Consider the following 22666-nt stretch of genomic DNA (forward strand, 5'->3'; position numbering starts at 1 on the left):
TCATTGTAATACCCACATACTAGATGCAGGGTTATGTTCCACAAGGTCCAGTTGACATAATAGCTCTGAGAGCTTGCAGGCAACTTGTCCATAAACTTACTTCTTTACATTGGAGATGTAGGCATAGGTTTAAGGCAAAGGGATGCAAGGAAGATGTTCTTCCATGCAGAGGGTGTTTGAAATCTGGAACACACCACCTGACAGGTTGGTGGAAGCAGAGATTCTCACAGCATTTAAGATATATCACAACACTTGATTTGCCCAGGCATAGAAAGCTACGTACCTAATTTTCATAAATGGGATGAGTGTAGATGGGAACTTAATGGGTGATATGAACTTGATAGTCTGTTTCTCTGCTGCACGATACTATGAAAGGTACCTTACAAAAGCAAGTCTTCCTTTACATATCAAAATGGCACTGTGCACTTTACACAGTACGATGCTGTGGTATTTCAATTGGTCAGAATCCTTTGATACTTTGCCTGCGTATATCGATTAAAACAGGTTAAATGAAATAATTGGTGGGGGTATCCAGATCTAGAGGGCACAGCCTCAAAATTGAGGGACGACCATTTAGCACAGAGGTAAGGAGAAACTTTGTCAGCTAGAGAGTGGTGAGTCTCTAGAATGCTCTGCCACAGACTGCGGTGGAGGCCAAGTCTGTGAGTATATTTAAGGCGGAAGTTGAGTGTTTCCTGATCAGTCAGGGCATCAAGGGATACGGTGAGAAGAAAGGTGTACAGGGTTGAGTGAAATCCAGGATCAGCCATGATGGAATGGCAGAGCAGACTCGATGGGCTGAATGGCCTAATTCTGCTCCTATGTCTTATGGTCTAATTTTAAAATATTTTCTCTAAGTATGTGTTTGTTATCAAAACTTGCAGTTTACTTTCTACCAAGAATCCAAACTTCCCTTTGATTTAGCTTTGTCATATGGGTATTGCTGCATCTTGCACTACTTTACATCTCATTTAGCTGATGGAGCTACAGATGGTTAAAGACTCTTAAAATGCTGCCAGGTTCCCTTTTTTGTAGATTTTACCCATGTTAATATGTTTTCAAGATCTAAGGCACTTAGATTTTAATAGCTCCCCCCCTTCTCTAACCCCAAACATTTAAGTGATTTTACCTATTCAGGGCATAAAAGATGTTCAAAAGGAATTATATCCCCAGAATGATTGTAAAGAATGCATAAATAAGCACTTCTCTATAAAATATTTATGAATTGAAGACTATATGAATGGAATATCTGCTAAACATGCAGTAACAAATAATTTACTTGTGTACAGAAATGTGTATTTTTGACCCTTTATGGTGGCCGTTCTAACCCTCCCATTGCTGAAGCAGCAGATTAGACCTCATGCCACCATTAAAAGACCAGTAGCAGTCTGAAGTAATAGAAACGAAGCGTTGCTTTTGAATCGTTCACAATACTCTAGAAAAACGGTTCCAAAATTCTGACTCTGGCTCCTGTTAAACACACATGGATAATCGGCATCATTCATTCTTTATAATCTCCTTCAAGGGCTTGGCCGGACTGACAGAAATGAAAGTTAATTACTCCAGAAGGAAATATAAGTGATTACCTAATTTGGATCAATTTAAATCTTTGTGCCACGACAGCCTGCAGAAAAAAAATAGAAAATGTGTTCGTTCTCTATTCGTTCTAACAGACTGGTTTACTGTTACGTCCTTCAAAAGGAAATAATTCTTGCTACGAACTCTCCAATGGTTTCGTTGAGTATTGGCATTGATTGGCCTGCCTCTCTTAAGCCGTAAAGCCTCATTTTCAGAAAGGATAAAACTAGGAGTAGGCCAGAGACGATTTGCGGGACATAGATTGATGAATCGGTTAACAGATACCTTTCCTTGTTTTAACAATTATCAGTTACAACTAAACTTAATGAACTTTATGTCTTGAGAAAACCCTGTCGCAGGAGCCAAACCCCGAATATTCCCTAGGCAGAGTATTTTAATAAATTCCAACGCCCGCTGCGGAATGAATGGAAGCACTTGGGAAGTATTTTAAAATAAAAGTCCTCGCCTCATTGCCAAATCTTTAGTTTCCATTCAGCCGACACTAGTTTAAATTCCTACACGAATTACAGAACTGAATGTTATTTTTCTCAAAACGATCTCGGCAATCTTTAATGCAAATCTCATTCACGATTTGAAAGCTACCCCCATTTGACACAGCCCGCGTTATCTTTCCGCGTTCGCTGGAATTCTATCAGCGTGTCGATTTGCTGACAGAAATGGCTGCTTGATCATATGCTGTCTGGCGAACTGAGTGAGGCTGAGAGATTCCTGTAGATTCCCTCTTACAACTTCCTCCCCAGTCTTCGCCCAGTATTTCATGCCCGCTTTCGCAGCCTGCTACATCAGCTGGTCGGATGCTGCGAGGTAATTGGTCAGGACGGAGAGGCTGTATTTTGAAAGGATGTTAGTCCTGTTTTTACTGGTCTAAGATTACCGTCAGAGACACATTTTGGCAGTGTCTTCGCTTCTCCCTCTACTTCGCTGGCTGAAACATTCAGCTTTCAGCCCCGGGACGGCTCTCCACGCGCGGCAGTGTGAGTGAAGAAGACACGGAGGCAAACGCACCACACACACACAAAAAAAGGAGGGCTGTAGACGTAGGAAAGAATCTGATTGAATGGGTTGCTATGGTAACTGACTCTGGCAGGGAGACCCCGGAAAACTGGATCGTGAATGGGGAACATCTCCTGTGGCAGGCAAACTAAGTAACAGAGAGACTGGAGGGAACGGGTTCAGCATGGAGGACGGGTTTTCTGGCTACAACAGCCTCTACGACACCTCCTCGCTGCTTCAGTTCTGCACCGGTAAATGATCTTAGTTTTCACTATTAGTCTTTTTAGTATAGTAGGAGGCAAATTGGGACCTTGGGCTATGGAGTGTTTAAAGATTGAGGATTCCCTGGAAAAATATTTTCCGAAGAATGTATACAAAAAATGGTTATTCCGATCTCCACTAGACTGTTTCAGCATTAAATTGTTCTGTGTTTAAAACTGTAAAGTTCTTGTGCTTTCCCATAACTTGGGTTCATTGTATTCATCCCATTATATCCTCAGATAATGGGTCTGTGCTGAAAGGGGCTTCACGGCAAAGCGGGAAGTGATGCCGTTTGCAAGTGTTATTGCTGGCGACATTGTGTAAACTTATCTGAATGTGGATTGAACTGGACTGCCTGAGAGTAAAACCGTTGGGAAGTTGATCACTGTGAATGAACGTTGTGCACATCAAAGTGGCTCTGATAATGAGAGTGGGAACTTGGGTATTCAGTGTGCTGCTCAGAGCATGTTGTAAACTGAGTGCTGCCTCTTAAGTTTAAAACGCACGACAATTCCATGTGAAGGGCCTTGGTATGTTCTCTTGTGTTTAAGGCGCGATAAGAATTCAACCTGCTGTTGCAACATATGTTTAGAGCTAACAATATATTTTTGTTCTCTAATTATAGTTAGTTTGTTATTTCCTTATTTTTCAATGTTATTGTTTCTACTTGTGGATGAACTTGTCCTCGTGCTTTTTGTTTGCAAGTTCAGATCAATGTTGGTATTTGGTTATATATTCCAACATTTCTATTCCTCTCACATCTCCTGACCTCCAGGGCTAACTGGAGAATGGCCTGTTTTATCAACAGGTGGTCTGAGTAAAGGATCCCGGCAGATCTGATTTGAGAGCTGTGAGCACCAAACAGTGGGCCACGGGCTGGCTGAGGTATCAGATGGAGTTGGTGTGAGCTAAGTTCAACAGGCCATGGTGACAAGAAGCTAAAGGAGCACAGATGTAACTTTAAATGTACCGTACCTGGGCTATTCTCCTCTGATATCAGTGAGACCTGGTGCAAGAACCCTCCCTTCTTATCCCCAAATGGTACTCTGTATGCCATAGGATCTTCGATGTTAAATTGCCTCATTGGATGCTTAAAATTAACCCTCGTCCTTTTGATATCTGAGGAGAATGGCTCTGGCAAGTTAAATTTAAAGTTACTTTTGCGGTCCTTCAGCTTCTTGCCACCCTGCGCTTGCATGTAGAAACTTCCTACCAGCTGTATCTGATATCCCATGAGCCAGATTTCAGTGCATTTGATATAAATGTGTTTACTCAACTCCATACTTACTTAAGCCAGGAAACACGGTCTTACAAAATCAATTTGAGGCAGTAGTGGCAAATGATCAATGTGGAGGAAAAAAATAAGTAAACAGCATAGTCAAATCCACCCTGTGCAATTGCAATAGAGGCATTAATTGGCAATCTGGGCTTGAAAAGCCGGTGGCAAAATAGCACAAGGTGCTGCCAACGACAAATAAAGAGGCAGAGAATAAATAGTAATCAGAGACTCGTGCCTGGATGCTTTGGTTTTAAAGCCCTGTTGATTGTAAGTGGAAGGGAAACTGAAGGAGCGAAGAACTTTGGGGTTTGGAGAGATTATGAGTTCAGATAGTGTAACAAGGCAGAGGGGCAGTGAGTGGACTGCGATTAGTATCACCATAAACATCACTTTGAGAAGCTAATCAGTTAAGTGATTATATGCTTGATATGTACCCTTCACATGTTGCACTCTCAACCTGATTAGGTGCTGGTTGCAAGGGAGGCGAAAATGTTTGGATATCAATTCCCAAACACCAGGCTGGCAATCGCAGGAGGTGGAATCGGGGGTAACAGTAGGGGGGGAGGGGGAGGGAATGCACTGTTCTGACCTCCAGCTGAGCAGGAAGAACATCTGTGTGTAAAGTGAAGGGGCTGGGGGTCATTAGGGCATCTGGTTTGCAATTTGCACACACATTGCCAGCTCAGCAGCATTCATAAGGTGTATTAATAGAGCTCCGAAGAAGGCCCATTGATAATGATGAATGGCTGGGAAAGAAAAGTAGTTCTGGCCTGTTGCCTGTGACTGACAGAGTTGAAATTTAGCAGATGGGTTTAATTTAAACCTTTGCAGATTTATGCTACAATATTTAAGGTGACTGGATTTATATCACCTTGATAGGTACCATTGATGGACTGAAAAGAATAATTAAACAGTTTATCTTTAAAATAATATTATAATTGAACCCAATAATGTTACTTTTGATTTATTCTTTGGGTGGTGTAACCACAGATCAGGAGAGTGTCTTTGTTTAGTTGATCTGATGTTTTTCACTACACATGAAGGATCAGATGAACACCTCGAGGGAATTTAAACTATCTTACTGTTTGGGGGCTCTGTTGGGGGAAGGGCATGGTTGGGATGGAAGTGGTGTGACAATTACTTCCTGATAATTGTGAACAGCAGAGAAAAAAGCAACACCTGAAACTTGAGTTTCAGTCATTTTTCTTGTGCACTGTCTTTTAATAATTCATCTCTTGTCTCTGTTACAAAAACTAAAACAAAACTACCCTGATCCAGATGGCTGTGCTGCTGTCTCCACGTTGCCAAGGAATTCTGTGGAAAAAATGCCTCAGCCTTTGGGTCAGAATGTTCGGTTTTGAAGAATGAGAGAACTCTGCAAAAAATAAGTGAATCCACGTACTTTGTTAAACCTGCAGATGGAGTAATTCACAGAAATTTGTGCTTGTGGGCCATTATTATCCCAACCTTATTATAGAGTCAGTGTGTGGGCCACACAATGTAATCTGTAAGTGTCTAGAACAGAAGGAACTGAGCCAGTTTTCCAGTTGTAATGTGACAGAGCAGACTCTAATGTAAGCTATTGTGTTGTTTATGTGGGGAGGGTACACTGACCTGATACTAGCAATGGACAAGCAGTCCATGTTGCATTCTATTAGTGAGTTTTTGTTGAAAGCACTAATTGACAGGAACCAAAAAGTTTACTATGTACTGCTTTAGCTGCAGAAGCACAGCTCAACACTTCCTGTCACATTATTAAAACATAAAAATGTTTAAATTGACTTCAAAGTTCAAAGTAAACATATTATCAAAGTACATATATGCAACCATATACAACCCAGAAATTCAATTCCTTGCGGACATACCCAGTAACTCCAAGATCCAAATAGAATCAATGAAAGACCACACCCAATAGGGTGGACAAACGACCAATTGCAAAATACAACAAACTATGCAAATAGAGGGAAAAAAAGCAATAAATATCGAGAGCATGAGATGAAGAGACTATAGAAAGTGAGTCTATAGGTTGTGGGAACAGACCAGTGATGAAACAAGTGAAGTTAAATGAAGTTATCCTCACTGGTTCAAGAGCCTGATGGTTGAAGGGTAATAACTGTTCCTGAACCTGGTGGAGTGAGTCCTGAGGCTCATGTACCTTCCTGATGGCAGCAGTGAGAAGAGAGCACGGCCTAGGTGGTGTTGCTCCCTGATAATGGATCTTCATTCTGCAATACCAATCTGTGTAGATGTGCTCAGTGGTGAGGAGGACTTTACCCATGATGGACTATCTATCCAATACTTTTAGAAGGCAATTCCATTCAAGAGCATTGGTGTTTCCATACCAGGCTTTGATACTGTCAGTCAATATGTTGAAAAAAGATCTATATTTATTAGTCAATATGTTCTCTGCAACACATGTACAGAAGTTTGTCAAAGTTTTAGAAGTCATGCTGAATCTTTACAAACTTCTATGGAAATAGAGGCACTGTCATGCTTTCTTCATAATTTTACTTCCATGCTGGGCCCAGGACAAGTCCTTTTAAATGATAACACAGAGTAATTTAAAGTTGCTTACCCTTTCCACCTCTAATTCCCCAATGAAGACTGGATCTTGGACTTCTGGTTTCCTCCTCCTGAAGTCAATGATCAGCTCCTTGGACTTGCTGACATTGAGTGAGAAGTTGTGTTGTAGTGCCTCTCAGCCAGATTTCCAATCTCCCTCCTATATGCTGATTTGTCACCCTTGATTCGATCATTGACAGTAGTGTTGTCAACATACTTAAATATGGTATAGCAGCTGTGCTTCTCTCTACTTTGAGAGTAAAGTGAGTAGAGCAGGGAGCTAAGTACACAACCTCGTGGTGCACCTGTGCTGGTGGAGATGGTGGAGGAGATGTTGTTGCCAATCTGAACTGACTGGGCTCTGCAAGTGAGCAAATCGAGGGTCCAATTGGATAAGAAGGTATTGAGGTCAAGGTTGACACTTATGAGTTTTTAGGGGATGATAGTATTGAATATTGATGAAGAGAATCCTGATGTATACATCGTTGCTGTCCAGCTGTTCCAGGGTTGAATGTAAAGCCAATGAAATAGCATCTGCTGTGGACCTGTTGTGCTGGTAGGCAAAATGGAGCGGATCCAAGTTGCTTCTCCAGCAGGAGTTGATGTGTTTCATCACCAACCTCTCAAAACACTTCATCACCATGGATGTAAGTGCTACTGGATGACAGTCATTGAGGCAGGATACCACGCCCTTAACCAGTATAATTGAAGCCTGCATGCTGCAGGTGAGGACATCAGATGGCTGAGGCAAGAGGTTGAAGATATCGGTGAACACTCCAGCCAGCTGATCAGTAAAGATATTTAATACTTGGCCAGGTACCCCATCTGGGCTGGATGCTCTCGCATTGGCCCAAGAGACTGGAATCACAGGGTCATCAGAGGCTGTGGAGGTTTGTGAAGGATCCTTGATGGTCAAAGCGAGCATAGCAGGCATTGAGCTCATCTGGAATCGAAGTCCTGTTGTCGCCTTTGTCGCTTGGTTTCATTTTGTAAGAGGTAATAGCATTGCAGCTCTGCCACAGCTTTTAAGCATCCTTCATTGGTTCAGGTTTAGTCCGGAATTGCCACTTTGCCTGTGAGCAGGCTTCCTGGAGATTGTACTTGGACTTCTTGTATCTTATTCCGTCGTCAGACCTGAATGCCTTTGATCTTCTTCCATGGCTTCTGGTTGGGGAAGACTCTGAATGATTTTATGGGACACACTCGTCTACAACTGATTTTATAAAGCCTGTGATCTCCATGGTGTATTCATTCAGATCCCATGATGAACCCTTGATCGTGGCCCAGTCTACCAACTCTAAGTAATCCTGCAGCCGTTCCTCTGCCTCTTGCGACCACCTCTTTGCTCTCCTTATCTCTGGAGACCTGATCTTTAGCCTCAGTCTGTATTCAGTTAGGAGGAGGATAGCCAAGTGATTTCCCACAGTATCATTTGGACATGGAACTGTAGGTATTCCTTACCGTAGTCTAACAGTTACATGTTGATGGTAAATAGGCAGAGATTTCTTTAAACAAGCCCGATTGAAGTCCCTGACTATGATTTGAAATGCATCAGGGTGGACTGTTTCTCGTTTGATGATGGCAACATGCAGTATCTCAAGAGTCTGATTACAGTCAGCCGATGGTTGTCTGTATCTTGTGGTCAGGATCACAGAGGGGATCTCCCTTGGTAAATAGAATGGTTGGCACTTGATCTTTAGGTGCTCTAGGTCAATATCTGGAAGTTCAAAACATATATAGATGTAACCACAGAGGAAGTGGTTAGGAAAATCATGTCAAAGTAATGAATTTTGATGCAACTTTCGAAGAAAGTTGCCTGGAGAATAGCCGTGCTTTAATGCTGAAGGAGGTGGAGGGCAATATAGCAGCAAATGCTGGAAATATTCAGCAGATCAGGCAGCATCTGTGGAAAGGAGAAATAGAGTTAAGTTTTCAGGCTGAACAGGTCCTTTGACAGGAGAGGGGAAGAGAAAAAAGTAAGTTTTTAGATGCCAGAAGGATATGGTAAGAGATGAAAAGGGCAAAGTAAGTATCTCTGATAGGATGAGGCCAGAATTGCCATGGAGATAAATTGGAGTATAAATGGGAAGGGTCCATACCTGGAGAGAAAGAACAGAGTCAAAGTAGGAAAGAAGAAGCTTAGTGAAGCAACTTCAGGCTGAACCAATGTGTCTAAATCTTGGTAACAAGATAGAAACGAGCTCTGGGATTGTGGCACTACAAGATTGAAATTGTGGAGGGACAGTCCCTCAAGAAATGAGACTTGTGAGCTGAGAGACAATGGCCTGATTCTCAGTACTGGATAGTTGCTTTGTTTATTAGAAAACTAAACTTATTTTCCTTCCCTGCACCTGTTTGCTCTCCCCTTTCCCATTCCCAATGCCCTTCCCCACCTGCTCATATTTGATGCCCCAAGTTAATGAATCAGTCATCCAACCTTCTCCCAGTGTCCCTGAGTTTGCCACACGAGGAGTGCAGTTAAAGTTAGGACCACTGGAACTGAAAACATGTAATCTAGCACCCAGTGATTTAATAAGGGGAGAGTTACTTTTGAAAGTTTAGCAAGAGATTTCTAAATGGTGGAACTGAGTAGAACTTGCATGCCTGTGCCTGGGTGTCAGGATTGTAGGAAATTGCTTTTCCACTGCAAGTCTGGAATTATTTCTTTGAAAATGGCTGATTGCCAATGAAGTACATAAATTCTCTTATTCTTAGGGAACTAAGACCTGGTTGTGTGCTTAAACCCAGTGGTTAGAAATGAATATTAGCACTTGCTTAGGAAAACTTTTTTTCTAATAGACAGTACATCTTGTGGAATAACATCACACAGCTGCAGGCAACTATAATAAGGTTGCCAATGTGGAGGTGGCCCTTGAGAATATGTGCTCATGTTGTGGATGGAAAGCCTGACCACTATATGGTCTAATATGAAATGACATATTCACTTTTTAGGAATACTGTTGCCTCTGATTCAGAAAATTGTGGCTTCAAGTTCATCTTCAGAACTTTCTGGAAAATAATGTAACACTCAAAGAGATCTATGTCATTGCAAAGGGACAGAAATTACTATCACCTTTGCCTCTATAAGTGTATTTTTGGAGGCAGAGGAGGAAGTTCTCACAATTGTTCAGAATGGGGAGGATGCAATGTGCAGTTTGAGATTTTGAATTTAAGCAAGTGCAATTCAATCAAACAATTGGAGAAATGGGTGGTTACTGAAGATGCCTCACATCTCCTCCTTCTATATGGGTATCCCACCACACTGATTCACGTACCCTCAGCTGATGGGTGTGCTTACTTTATTGCCAGCTAAGAAGACTTATTTTGGCGGCTTCACTGCGAGCCCTTTATGAATGCCACCAGCTGAGGAGACTGTGAAGCAGCCTCTTTTCTGGAAGTGAAAACAAACCTAAATAGCCCTCTGTATTAGTGTAAGTGCTCGATTTTTAGTTTTCTGGTGCAACTGAATTTAATTTAAAGCATTGGCAGTGCATCAATGTACATGAGTACAGTGGGATTGAAAGAAATAGCCATGTATATAAATTGTTCAGAGATTTTTATACAAATTTCCAAGCATCTTTCATACATTGAAGAGCACAGAGATCTCTAGTGCTGACCTTTATTCCCTTGTTGAATCTGATGCCAGTGAGGAAACAGTTCTACCTACTTTGCTCTCATTTTAATGCATCTTGCACACATCATTTCTCACCTTGGTGTATTTTCAGGCTAAAATAAAATTTTATATTTAACTTCATCTGCCCTTTCTCTCTGCAGCCTTATGCAGTGCTCTTTGTTATTCTGGCAAATAAAAGGCTGATGGATGGTTGCTTGTTATACTCCAGGATTATTCATGTGAAACCATTCTAATAAGAGGAGGCAGAACAATCAGAAACAACAAAAGCGTTTATCCAGCAATACTTTGGTGTCTCTCTGATTTTCTTTTTGCTTCCAGTCCCAATCGTCTGGGTGTTTCTTCCATGAGTGACTATCCTTTGATATTGGCATTAAAATGACATGACAGGTGTGAACCCTTCCTTGATTCTCCAGTAGTAGTCGAATTAGAGTAATAGATCAACTTTGGCCACACTATTAATACTTGTAGATATTTCAGCAAGATCAACTATTATTTATTTCTTAGGTCATGAAACCCATAGCAATTCAGTCTCTCCTCCTAACATAAGCCTGATACAGGAGATTAGCTCATAGCAATTTTACATATTGTTCCAACATGTCAATGTCTCTTGTTTCTCTGTGACTTGAACTAAATATAACTTGCACTGAGATGAGCTGCACCAAAGTTTGAAGATAAGTTATATTCATGGTTTGAAACATCTTCTGAACTTGAATCTGAGTTGATTATTGTTCATTTTTGTTGATGAAGTCTTGATGAGAAGAAAATCATTTTAATATTGAATGGGAGTATTTTTTTCTATTTCACAAGCTCACAAAATATTATAGAAATACCTATTTATAAATTCTTTCAAGCAGCTTCTACATGCTCCATGAATTCATTGAATTTGTTTAAACTCACTCAACCAGTTTTACAAGTTGAACAAATCAAATTAGTGTGCTAAAAACTAAATTAAATATTATCAGGCTCTATTCTTCTGGTATTGGGCAACTAACCAGATCATATCTTTATCTCTGTAGGATTAATGGAACCAATTTGTATGTCTTAACCATTAATGCGATGAGTTCCACTTGCATACGATAATGATCCAATATTAGTCTTGTAGAGGTGGACTTTCTTTAGTTGCTGATGGACATCAAATCTTGGAATGTGGTCAGACTGCAACTGAGTACAGATATTGTAAAAGTTTTTATTAATGGTGTGGCATTTACGTAGGGTGTGCAGTATGTAGAGTTTAGAAACTGCAAAGTAATGTATTTCAGATTAGGTTTCTTCCACATTCACTAATCAATTGTGAGTAGTAATTTTAGTGTATTTCTTCGACGTATTCATGTTGTATGACAGTAGAGTCACCAGAATGGAGTTAAATAAACGCAGAGAGGTTTAGTGCCTTTAACTCAGCACTGGAACATCAAGGTACACAAATTCATTAACTGCATAGAAAGGGGCCCATATTCACAGTTGCTGGGAGTCAATATCTCTGAGGATCTAACCTGGTCCCAACACAGAAGGCAAGCCAGCAGCTATATTTCATCAGGAGCTTGAGGAGATTTCTATTCAGACTTCTGCAGATGTACCATAGACAGCATTCTGACTGGCTGTATTATCATCTGGTATGAGGGGTGGGGGGAGGTTGCTACTGGATAGGATTGTAGTAAGCTACAGACCAGAGGTTATAGGTTAAGGGTGAAAGGTGAAAAGTTTAAGGGGAACATGAGGGGAAACTTCTTCACTGACAGGGTCATGAGAGTGTGGAATGAGCTGCCAGCACATGTGCTGCATGTGAGTTTCAATGTTTAAGAGACGTTTGGATAGATACATGGACACTTGAGTGGTTATGGAGAATTATGGTCTATGAGAGTAGGCAGTTTTAATGGTTTTGGCATGGACTAGATGGGCTGAATGGCCTGTTTGGGTGCTGTACTTCTCTATGACTCTAAATGTTAATTTATCTGTCATTCACCTTGAGCCGTCTCCGTAACTTGTACCATAGTGTTACCAACAGTGGCTATGTAGCCTGAGAGATTTTGGTTCCTAACTTATCCATCTTTTTAATCAAGTATTATTTTAAAAAGATGCATAAGGAATTAGTTTTCTTGTTCTTTCTGGTTGTCAGGATATCCCATAGTACTTCATATTGAAATATACAGTAGCTGCTGAGTTTTATTATAATAGAGTATTTTCACTGACATGTCGTAAAATTGTTGTTTTGTAGCAGCAATACAGTGTACTGCCCCTTGAAGATGCCTCAATGGTGGGAATGAAAAGGTTTGATGGCTCTGGACCTGTATTCACTGCAGTTTAGAAAAATGAGGGAGATCTCATTGAAACCTATTGAATATTGAAAGGCCTAGATAGAGAGGATAGAGTGGTATTTCGCTTTACTCAGTGCTGAGTTCCCATCACCAATCACAGGTGGAACTTCCCTTCTTAGAATCATCTGCCTTACGAAGCATTCCTTGCAAAAGGATTTCCCCTTCGAATGAGATCCTCCCGACGTCTTCCCTGGTGCTCTTCTCCCTGCAGCTCCCGCCAGAAGTCTCCAAACCAGACTACTGTCCTTCAGAAATCTCTTCCTGCACAGCCCTCTCACATCCCACAACCCTGATTGGCTGGCACAACATTCTCAAGTTGGACAAAAGGGCTCCTTATCTTTAGCTGAAGCCAAAACACTCTTACCAGCAGGACACACAGCTTTTACAGACAACTGCTAAAATAAACTACCTCACAGCAGAGCAGTGGAAAATGAACAGCACATTACATACATTTAAAGCAGTGGTTGATAGGTTCTTGATTAGGCAGGGCATCAAAGATTATGGGGAGAAGGCAGGAGAATGGGGTTGAGAGGGATAATAAATCAGCCACGATTGAATGGCAGAGCAGACTCGATGAGCCAAGTGGCCTAACTTTGTTCCTATGTTTTATAGTCTTATGGTCATACCAAATCTTTACAAACTCCTAAGTAGAGCCCCTGATGTGCTTTCTATGTAATTGCACCAGTGCATTGGGGTCAAGATGTATCTATCCTCTGAGATGTTGACACCCAGGAAATGGAAGCTGCCCATCCTTCCCACTGCTGAGAGCTGCTGCATCTTCTCCCAGCTTTCCCTTCTTGAAGTCTTGCTGCTGAGTGTGAGTTTGTTGTTGCAGCACCAGCCAACCTGCACATCTCATCTGAAAGTCAAAATTTCTAAAACTTTAGCAGTCCCTTAGTATCACGCTGTAGAGACGTGCTGTATTATGTCTTCGGAGTTGGTCTGTAAGTCAACTGTTTGATTCACAGATGAGCATCATGCACTGAAATGAGATTAAAATAATAAATCTAAAGCATGAAGCTCATTTTGTTTTGGAACCAGATTCAGCATCAGCTGAGTACTTGAGCTGCCAAAATTTAAATGTTGGAATGTTATTTGTGCTATTTGGGAGAACTCAGTTGGCAATGGCGGTATTGCATTAAAGGGCACACAATGTGAAAGGTTGAGATATCTGCGCTTCAAATACTGAAGCGAATGTTTCTTTGCTTAATAAGCTGACACTTGGGCCTCAAATTCAATTTCAGATCAGTTCATTCAATTTAAAATTTGAATGGAATGTATCTGGGGAAATCCTATTCCATTGTGATTCATTGGTTTTAGTAGAGAAAGGGACAAAGGTTACTTCAGGGAGGTTAATGTAATTAACATGTGGCTTAAGCCCCCTCTATTGTCATAGACGTTGGTGCACCAGAAATAAAATTAATGCTTTTGATTTATTATTTTAATCTTATTTCAGTGCATGATGCTCATCTGTGAATCAGACAGTTGTGACTTTCAGACCAGTGCCAAGGACTGAACCCAGGATGACCTGACAGTGCTAAGAGATTTCTAAACCATTAGAAGTTTTGACTTTCAGGTGAAACGTTAAGCCAAGTTGTACAGGATGGCTGCTGTTGCAACAGCAAACTTACACTCAATGTCGACAATGGCCAAGAAATTGATCATGGACTTCAGGAAGGGTAATCCTGGGGAGCAGGTACCAGCCTTCACTGAGGGAGTCAGCACTGGATCGGTACTGTGGCAAAAGATTAAAACCTATTGAATACTCAGAGGCTATGCTGTTGTGTATTTAATATTTCAGTAATATTTGAGCAATATACTAAATTTATTGTTTGATTAAGCATTAAGTTACAGAGAAAGGTTGAACAAGTTAGGTCTTTATTCTTTGGAGCGTAGAAGGTTGAGGGGGGACTTGATAGAGGTATTTAAAATTATGAGGGGGATAGATAGAGTTGACCTGGATAGGCTTTTTCCATTGAGAGTAGGGGAGATTCACACAAGGGGACATGAGTTGAGAGTTAGGGGGCAAAAGTTTAAGGGTAACACAAGGGGGAATTTCTTTACTACTCAGAGAGTGGTAGCTGTGTGGAACAATCTTCCAGTAGAAGTAGTAGATGCAGATTCGGTATTGTCAATTAAAGTAAAATTGGATAGGTATATGGACAGGAAAGGAATGGAGGGTTATGGGCTGAATGCAGGTTGGTGGGACTAGGTGAGAGTAAGCGTTCAGCATGGACTAGAAGGGCCGAGATGGCCTGTTTCTGTGCTGTAATTGTTATATGGTTATATGTAAAAGTACATAAATGGCATATGTTATTATGCAACTACTTCATCAGTGCATGCATCACTATAAGTAAAAATGAAACAAAAATGCGCATCTCCCAGCTCCATATTTTTTATTTTTTATGTTCTGGGGTTACAAAATATAATAGTGACAACAAGGACAGTTTAAATGAACTGAACTTGACTACCTACTTGTTGAAGCGCAGGGAGACTTTCATAGAAACATAGAGAGCCTACAGCACAATAGAGGCCCTTTGGCCCGCAAAGCTGTGCCGAACATGTCCCTATCTTAGAACTACCTAGGCTTTATCCATAGCCCTCTATTTTTCTAAGCTGCATGTATCCATCCAGGAGTCTCTTTAAAGACCCTATCATTTCTACCTCCACCACTGCCGCTGGCAGCTCATTCCACACACTCACCATTCTCAGTGTAAAAAAACTTACCCCTGACATCTTCTCTGTACCTACTTCCAAGCACCTTAAAACTATGCCCTCTCATGCTATCCATTTCAGCCCTGGGAAAAAGCCTCTGACTAACCACACGATCAATGCCTCTCATTATCTTGTACACCTCTATCAGGTCACCTCTCATCCTCCATCGCTCTAAGGGGAAAAGTCCAAGTTCACTCAACCTATTCTCATAAAGCATGCTCCCCAATCCAGGCAACATCCTTGTAAATCTCCTCTGTACCAAGTTTTAAAAAAGTGCAGTGATATATTTGAGTTTAAACGAATTGCAGCACTATTTTTTCTTTGCAAAAGAAGAAAGACATTTGAGTAAAAATAAAGAATGGTAGAAATAGGAAATTCAAGGGTTCATTAACAGTGAGTATCGGTGATAATAATCATTTAAAAAAAGAAACAAAATGGCTGGCTGCATGGGAAAGACAGTCACGTGCAATTACACAACTGATAACTGTATTTTGTATACTCAGTGAATAGGGCAGTATTTTGAACCAAATTAAATAGCCACTGACAAGTGCATGCCAGTTTTGCTGATTGCATTGGATTTAAAGGCACACAATTTGTTTAGAAGTTTAACTGCTCCAATCAAACCAGCCAAAATGAGCTTTGCTGATGTCATGAAAGTAATGCAGGAACATTTGGAACCAAAACCATTGTTGATTGCAGAACACTTCAGGTTCACAAGCAGAAGTGGAGTCTATTTCCGTGTCCATGGCTGGATTGAAGAGATTATCTGAGCATTGTCAGTTCAGTAATGGGCCTAATGATGCACTTAGTTTGCGGAATCTTACAAGACAGTATTCAAAACTGGCTCCTAATTGTCACAGATGCCAGAACAATGCAGAAATTTGCAGAAAACATAACAAAGTAGGACATATACAAAGAGCAAGTCAGGCAAACAAAAATAAATGGACTGCACGTGGAAAAGAAAAAAAAAATAAAATGTCAAGTTGCAGTCTCAGAAAGGGCACTAATTGGCATGCTGTAGTTGGAAAAAATCTGATAATGATGAGAGAGACTCAGGACTGAGTTGCCTTGAGATTTATAATATGACATTAATAGTAGACAAGCAATACCAGAAGTGCAGCAAATGAATTAAAATGGAATAGGACACTGGCTCATCTGTTTCAGTCATTCACAGAATAAGTATGAACAGCATTTCAAAGATACTGAACTGAAGCCTGCAGTTATCCAATTAAGAAAGGAGAACTGCTGAGGGAATGACATTCGTAACAGTTCAATACAACAACCAATAATTCACATTGAGCTAGTATGTGGTAAAAACAGGAGGGCCAAAGACTTTAGGGCCTTGAATGACTCAGACAACTGCAACTTGATAGGAGCTCCATCCACATCCCCTTCAATAGAGAACTGAAAGCAAATTAAAAAAGGTACTGGATGATGCATCAGCAGTGTTCAAGGATGGCATTGGAAAACTCAAACATATCAAGGGTAAAATAGTGTTAGATGAAAATACCAAACCCAGGTTTTACAAAGCCCATCAGTGATAAAGTAGCCAGTGAGCTGGATCGCATGGAGGCTGAAGGAATTATTTCCAAGGTTGAGTGGTGCCCATGGGCAAAGCCAGTGGTCCAGTAGCCAAGAAAGATGAGTCTGTCAGAACCTGTATTGATTTTAAGGTCAGCATCAATCCAATACTAAAAGTAGATCATTACCCTCTGCCCAAGAGAGAGGATCTCTTTGTGAACCGTGCTGGTGGAGAACACTTCAGCAAAGTGGACTTGGCTGAGGCCTACTACAGATGAAGATGGAAGAAGAGTCCAACATATTTCTCACCATAAACATTCACAAAGGACTTTATCACTACACTAAGCCTATTTTTGGAGCAGCATCTGCACCTACACTCTGGCAGAAAGCTATGGACCAGGTGCTGCAAGGCTGTCCAGGAACTTATTGTTACTGGTGAGGATGACAGGGGACGTCTCCAAACATCCTCAGTGTTAACAGACAGTGTTAAAAAGCTTAGAAGATTTAGGGGATCAGCGCACGATGCGACAAGTGTGAATTCTATAAACGAAACATTATTCACTGTGGTCACACTATTGATGCACAACAATTACACAAGCGTGCTGACAAAATTCAAGTAGTGGCGGGTGCCCCCAAGGTCAAAGGACGTGACATAGTTGCGGTCCTGTTTAGGATTTGTCAATTGCTATAACAAGTTACTGCCAAACCTGGCCACTGTGCTCCACCCCTTAAAGACTGGGGAGAAATGGGAATGGAAAATGCAGTGTGAAGTGCCTTTGCAAAAAGTGAAGGAAACGGTGAAATCAGACACTGTACTCACACATTACGATCACGTTGTCCAGTGAAGCTTGCCTGTGACGCCTCATCTTGTGTTATCGGTGCAGTGATGTCATGTGTTATATGTGATGGAAATGAATGCCCCATTGCATCTGCATCACGTTCCCTTACTCTGCAGAGAAAAAATGCACAGATAGAGAAAGAGTCCTTAAGTCTGGTTTGGGGTGAAAGAAAACGTTTTAACCAGTACTGGTATGAGCGAGTCTCCCCTCATTACTGATAATCAGCCATTGGTGTCCGCTTTCAATCCACAAAAAGTTTGTTCCATTAACAGCAGCTGTTTCTTGGAGGACGTAATTACAAGATCGAATTCAAGAGGACTACTAAAGGAAATCCTGATGGATTGTCCAGTTTACCCGTGGAAAAAGAAATAACTGAGAAAGTTACAAAAGAGGATACTTCTGTTGATGTATTCACCCTAATGCAAATGTCTCCCTATTATGACAGAGATGATCCAAAAGGAAACCAGAAAAGACCCCACACTGTCTCAGGTCCTCACGGAAGCCCAAAGTGGCTGGAACTTGCAGCAACGACTCTACTTCCCTCATTCTTGCCAGTCCTGGGATGAACTTGCTCTTGACAGGGGTAACCTTAAAAGACCATGAGAAATAGAAGCAAAATTAGACCATTTGGCCCATTGCCTCTGCTCCGCCATATCATCATGGTGATCAAATTTTTCTCTCAGACCCAATCTCTTGCCTTCTCTCCATATCCCTACATACACTGACTGATAAAGGATCTATCAACCGCTGCCTTAAATATACATAAAGACTTGAGCTTCACAGCTGCCTGTGGCAAAGAATTCCACAGATTCACCACTCCCTGGCTAAAGAAATTCATCCTCCTCTCTGTTCTAAAAGGAATCCTCTCTATTCTAAGGCTGTGTCCTCTGGTCTTAGACTCTCCCACCAGAGGAAACATCATCTCTATGTGCACTCTATCAAGGCCTTTCACCATTCGACAGGTTTCAATGTGGTCACTCCTCTTACATCTGAATTCTAGTGAATACAGGCTGAGGGCCATCAAACACTCTTCATATGTCAAGCCATTCAATCCTGGAATCATTTTTGTGAACCTCCTTTGAACCCCCCTCCAGTTTTAGCATATCCTTTTTAAGATAAGGGGTCCAAACCTGCTCACAATACTCCAAATGAGGCCTCATCAGTGCTTTATAAAGTCTCAACATTACATCCTTGCTTTTATATTCTAGTCTTCTGGCCTTCCTAGCCATAGACTCAACCTACAAATTAGCCTTTAGGGAATCCTGCGGAAGGACTCCCAAGGCTCTTCACACCTCAGATATTTTTTGTTTTTTCTCCATTTAGAAAATAGTAAAGCCTTTCATTTCTTCTACCAAAGTGCGTGACCATACACTTCTCAACACAGTATTCCATCTGCCATTTCTTTGCTCATTCTCTTAAACTGTCTGTTCTTCTGTAGCCTCTGTACTTCCTCAAAACTACCTGCCTCTCCAGATATCTTCATACCGTCTGTAAACTTTGAAAGAATGCCATCAATTCCATCATCCAAATCATTGACATATAATGTAAAAAGAATCAGTCCCAACACAGACCCCTGTGGAACATCACTAGTCACAGGCAATCAGCCAGAAAGGTTCCCGTTATTCCCACTCTTTGGCTCCTGCCAATCATCCACTGCTTTATCCATGCTAGAATCTTTCCTGTGATATATGGGCTCAACGCTTGTTAAGCAGCTTCATGTGTGGCATCCTGTCAAGGGCCTTCTGAAAATCCAAGTACAAAACATCACTCAACTCTCCTTTGTCTATTCTGCTTGTTATTTCTTCAAAGAATTCTAACAGATTCATCAGAGAAGGTTTTCCCTTGAGGAAACCATACTGACTACAGCCTATTTTATCATGTGCCTGCAAGTACCCTGAGACCTCATCCTTAATAATCGGCTTCAACACCTTCCCAACCACTAAAGTCAGTTAACTGGCCCATAGTTTCCTTTCTTCTGCCTCTCTCCCTTCTTGGAGTGACATTTGCAATTTTCCAGTCTTCCAAACCATTCCAGAATCTTGAAAGATTACCAATGCCTCCACGGCCTCTTCATCCACTCCTTTCAGAAACCTGGGCTGTACCCCATCTGGTCCAAGTGAATTATCTACCTTCAGACCTTTCAATTTCTCAAGAACCTTCTGTCTGAATATGGTAACTTTACACACCTCATGCCCCCTGACACCTGGAACTTCCACCATACTGCTTGTGTCTTCCACAGTAGTATGTGGGGTTTGAAAGTTGTACCATACAAGCTGAGAGCTAAAGTATTGGAAGAGCTTCATGTCAGTCATTTGGGTGTGGTGAAAATGAAATCATTGGCTCAAAGCTGTGTCTGGTGGCCTGGAAAAGATCAGCAGATTGAGCATTTTGCCGTGCACTGTTTGGGATGCCAACACGCCAAGATACAAAGAGCAGCACCTCTCTGTCCCTTGGAATGGCCTGTACTGCCCTAGCAGTGGATTCATGTGGAATTTGGTAGCAGTGAATACAGCTACAAAATGGCCAGAAGTGTTTTCAATAGCCTCCACTACAGACCCCACACACTGTTGATGTGTTGGGAATACTCTTCTGAAGGACTGATGTTCCAGGACACATCGTCACTAACAATTTTGTCAATTTGTTGTGGAACAGCTTCACTTGTTCCTGAAAATGAATGGATTAAGACATATAACATCTGTACCGTGTAATCCAGGTGCAAACGGCTTGGGAGAAAGAATTGTCCAGAGTCTAAAGAATGCACTGCAAGCAATGTCAGAAGAACACAGGACACTGAATCAGAACCTTGGCAATTTCCTCCTTGCATATCACTCTATAACCAATAACTCTCCAGCTATGCTGTTCCTGGGCCATCCTTTGCATTCACACTTGGATCTCCTCAAATATAGTCTCAGAAGGAGTATGTAGGACAACCAGTTAAGACAAATTAAGAGCTTGTCAAGCCAGAAGGTTCAACGTTTCATTCCTGGACATGCAGTCATGCTGACGGAATACAGAGCTGATCAAAAGTAGGTACTTATAAAGATTAAGGACAGAACTGGACCATTTTCCTGTACAGTGGAGATTGTGGCTGTCATCTGGAGATGACACATCCATCAGTTGTGGAGAGCAGAATCAATTGTTAGAGAAGAAAGCTGTCTGGAACTGTCAGAACCACTCCCTGCAGTCCCAGAGTCAACCCCTACAACCACCATGGAGGAGGCCGCTAATCCTGAGATTGTTTCACCGTCGCAAGGCTCACCTGCCAAGCAGAGTGTACTCCCCCATGTTAGGAAAAACATTATTCGAAAAGAGTAAGACATCCTCTATTGTGATTAAATCTTTAGGCCTGAATGGGACAATTTAAAATTTAGTATGCTGTGCATGACTATATAGTAGTTGTATTACATAGTGACTAAAGAGCACAACATAACATATTTGAGTTGGATGCATTCTATATAGAGTTGGAGTTGATTAATAAGCAGGGAAGAGTTGTGTATTTAATATTTCAGTAATATTTGAGTGATACTGTAACTATATTGTTTGGTTAAGTATTCTTTGTTTATCCAAATAATTCATGATGGGTTATATGTAAAGTATGTGAATTTCTTGCATTCATACGCCACAATGTCATATGTGCGTGCCTCATTAGAAGTAAGAATGAAATTAAGACATAATTGTAGACAGTTGTAGCCAACTAAATAGAACACACTACAAAGTTAATGTCCTGCAGCTACCTGGCCCAGCAGAGCCTATTGTTGATTAATGTCCACACCAGCTGCTTTGCAGACTTCTCCTTTACCCCACCACTTCAACTCCATTCCCACTTGTGCATTTTTGCAGTTTCTTAACAGATGAAGACACATTTACATGCATTTTTGAACTTACAATTGGATTTTTCTCTTACATTTTCAGTTGGCTTACTGGAAGTTATTTTATATTTATGACTGCTCATTTGGTCTCTCCCAATAATGAAAGCACAATTTCTGCATTTGTCCTGTTGCATTTGTTCGTTTTTTTAACAATCAAAGTATGCCTCCCTTACTGACTGTTTTTTAACTGAAAGAACACCTGCTCATTCACTGTCTCCTGTAGGTGTAACTTTGCTTTTCTGGCATTATCAGTGTATGTGTACTTTTTCCAGAGCTTCCTCATTCAAGTCAATCAACCGTCCAAAATTTTTTAATGCAAGATTAACAAAACGACTTGGCTCTCAATTCCGTCTGTCTAGAAATGAACTGCAGTACATTTTTCATCATTAAGCCAAGTTCTACTTAAACCTCTATTGAGCCACATATTTTGCAAGGATACTGTTGCTTCCTTGGGCTTATGAAAACCTCAGGTACTAACTGAAGAAATTGGAATAGGTTTGGGAATTGCAATTCAAGACTAATCCTTAACTGTTGATTGCAACCACAGGCAGCATTTCAACTTCATGGTGTCTGCTCCTTACAGTGATCTCTGCTTCCAAACAGATCTAACCTCTCTGTCCACTTACTGAATGTATCAGCAGGGGAGCAGCATGAGTGGTTGCCTTGCGTTGAAGTTCTCCTCATTCAGGAGTGTTGCAGCAAGAGCAAGCACAGGCTGTTCTGCAGAAAATGAATTTGTTATGGAAATTAGTGAAGATTGACAATCAGTGGATAGTTCCAGATTTTAGAATGCTATATTGGAAGGCTGGAAGTTGAAGTTGGAAGTTAAACAATCTGTCCTATATTTGTTGGAGCTTGGAGACCTTTCCAGTACATACTAAATGTCAATCATCCAAAGAATGGAGTCCAGTCAGCATACAAGAACAACAGTGATGGTTTAGATTCCTGAATGCGCGTCAGTTCAAGCAGTGTCCCATAACTATACTGGTTGATAGACCCACAGATGGTTGCATGCCAGGAGAACTCGGGGGTATTTTGGATGCTAGCACTTTTGATCAAAGTAAATTTATTACCAAAGTATG

The 22666-nt window shown here is 41.1% G+C and overlaps 1 protein-coding gene across 6 annotated transcripts in view; it reads left to right on the forward strand.

Moving 5' to 3' along the window:
- eml1 (EMAP like 1) overlaps positions 1–22666 on the forward strand; it is a 263264-nt gene that overhangs the window by 116188 nt on the left and 124410 nt on the right. The window contains exon 1 of one of the 6 annotated variants that reach the window (XM_059958946.1): positions 2586–2843. The exons of the other annotated variants lie outside the window; for them this stretch is intronic. Coding sequence (XP_059814929.1) covers positions 2777–2843 — 67 coding nt within the window. The 5' untranslated portion in view covers positions 2586–2776. Of the gene's footprint in view, positions 1–2585; positions 2844–22666 lie in introns of those variants that run through there. 6 annotated transcript variants of the gene reach the window in all.

Source organism: Hypanus sabinus, chromosome 2 (assembly GCF_030144855.1).
Source record: "Hypanus sabinus isolate sHypSab1 chromosome 2, sHypSab1.hap1, whole genome shotgun sequence".
Classification (NCBI taxonomy): Eukaryota; Metazoa; Chordata; class Chondrichthyes; order Myliobatiformes; family Dasyatidae; genus Hypanus; species Hypanus sabinus.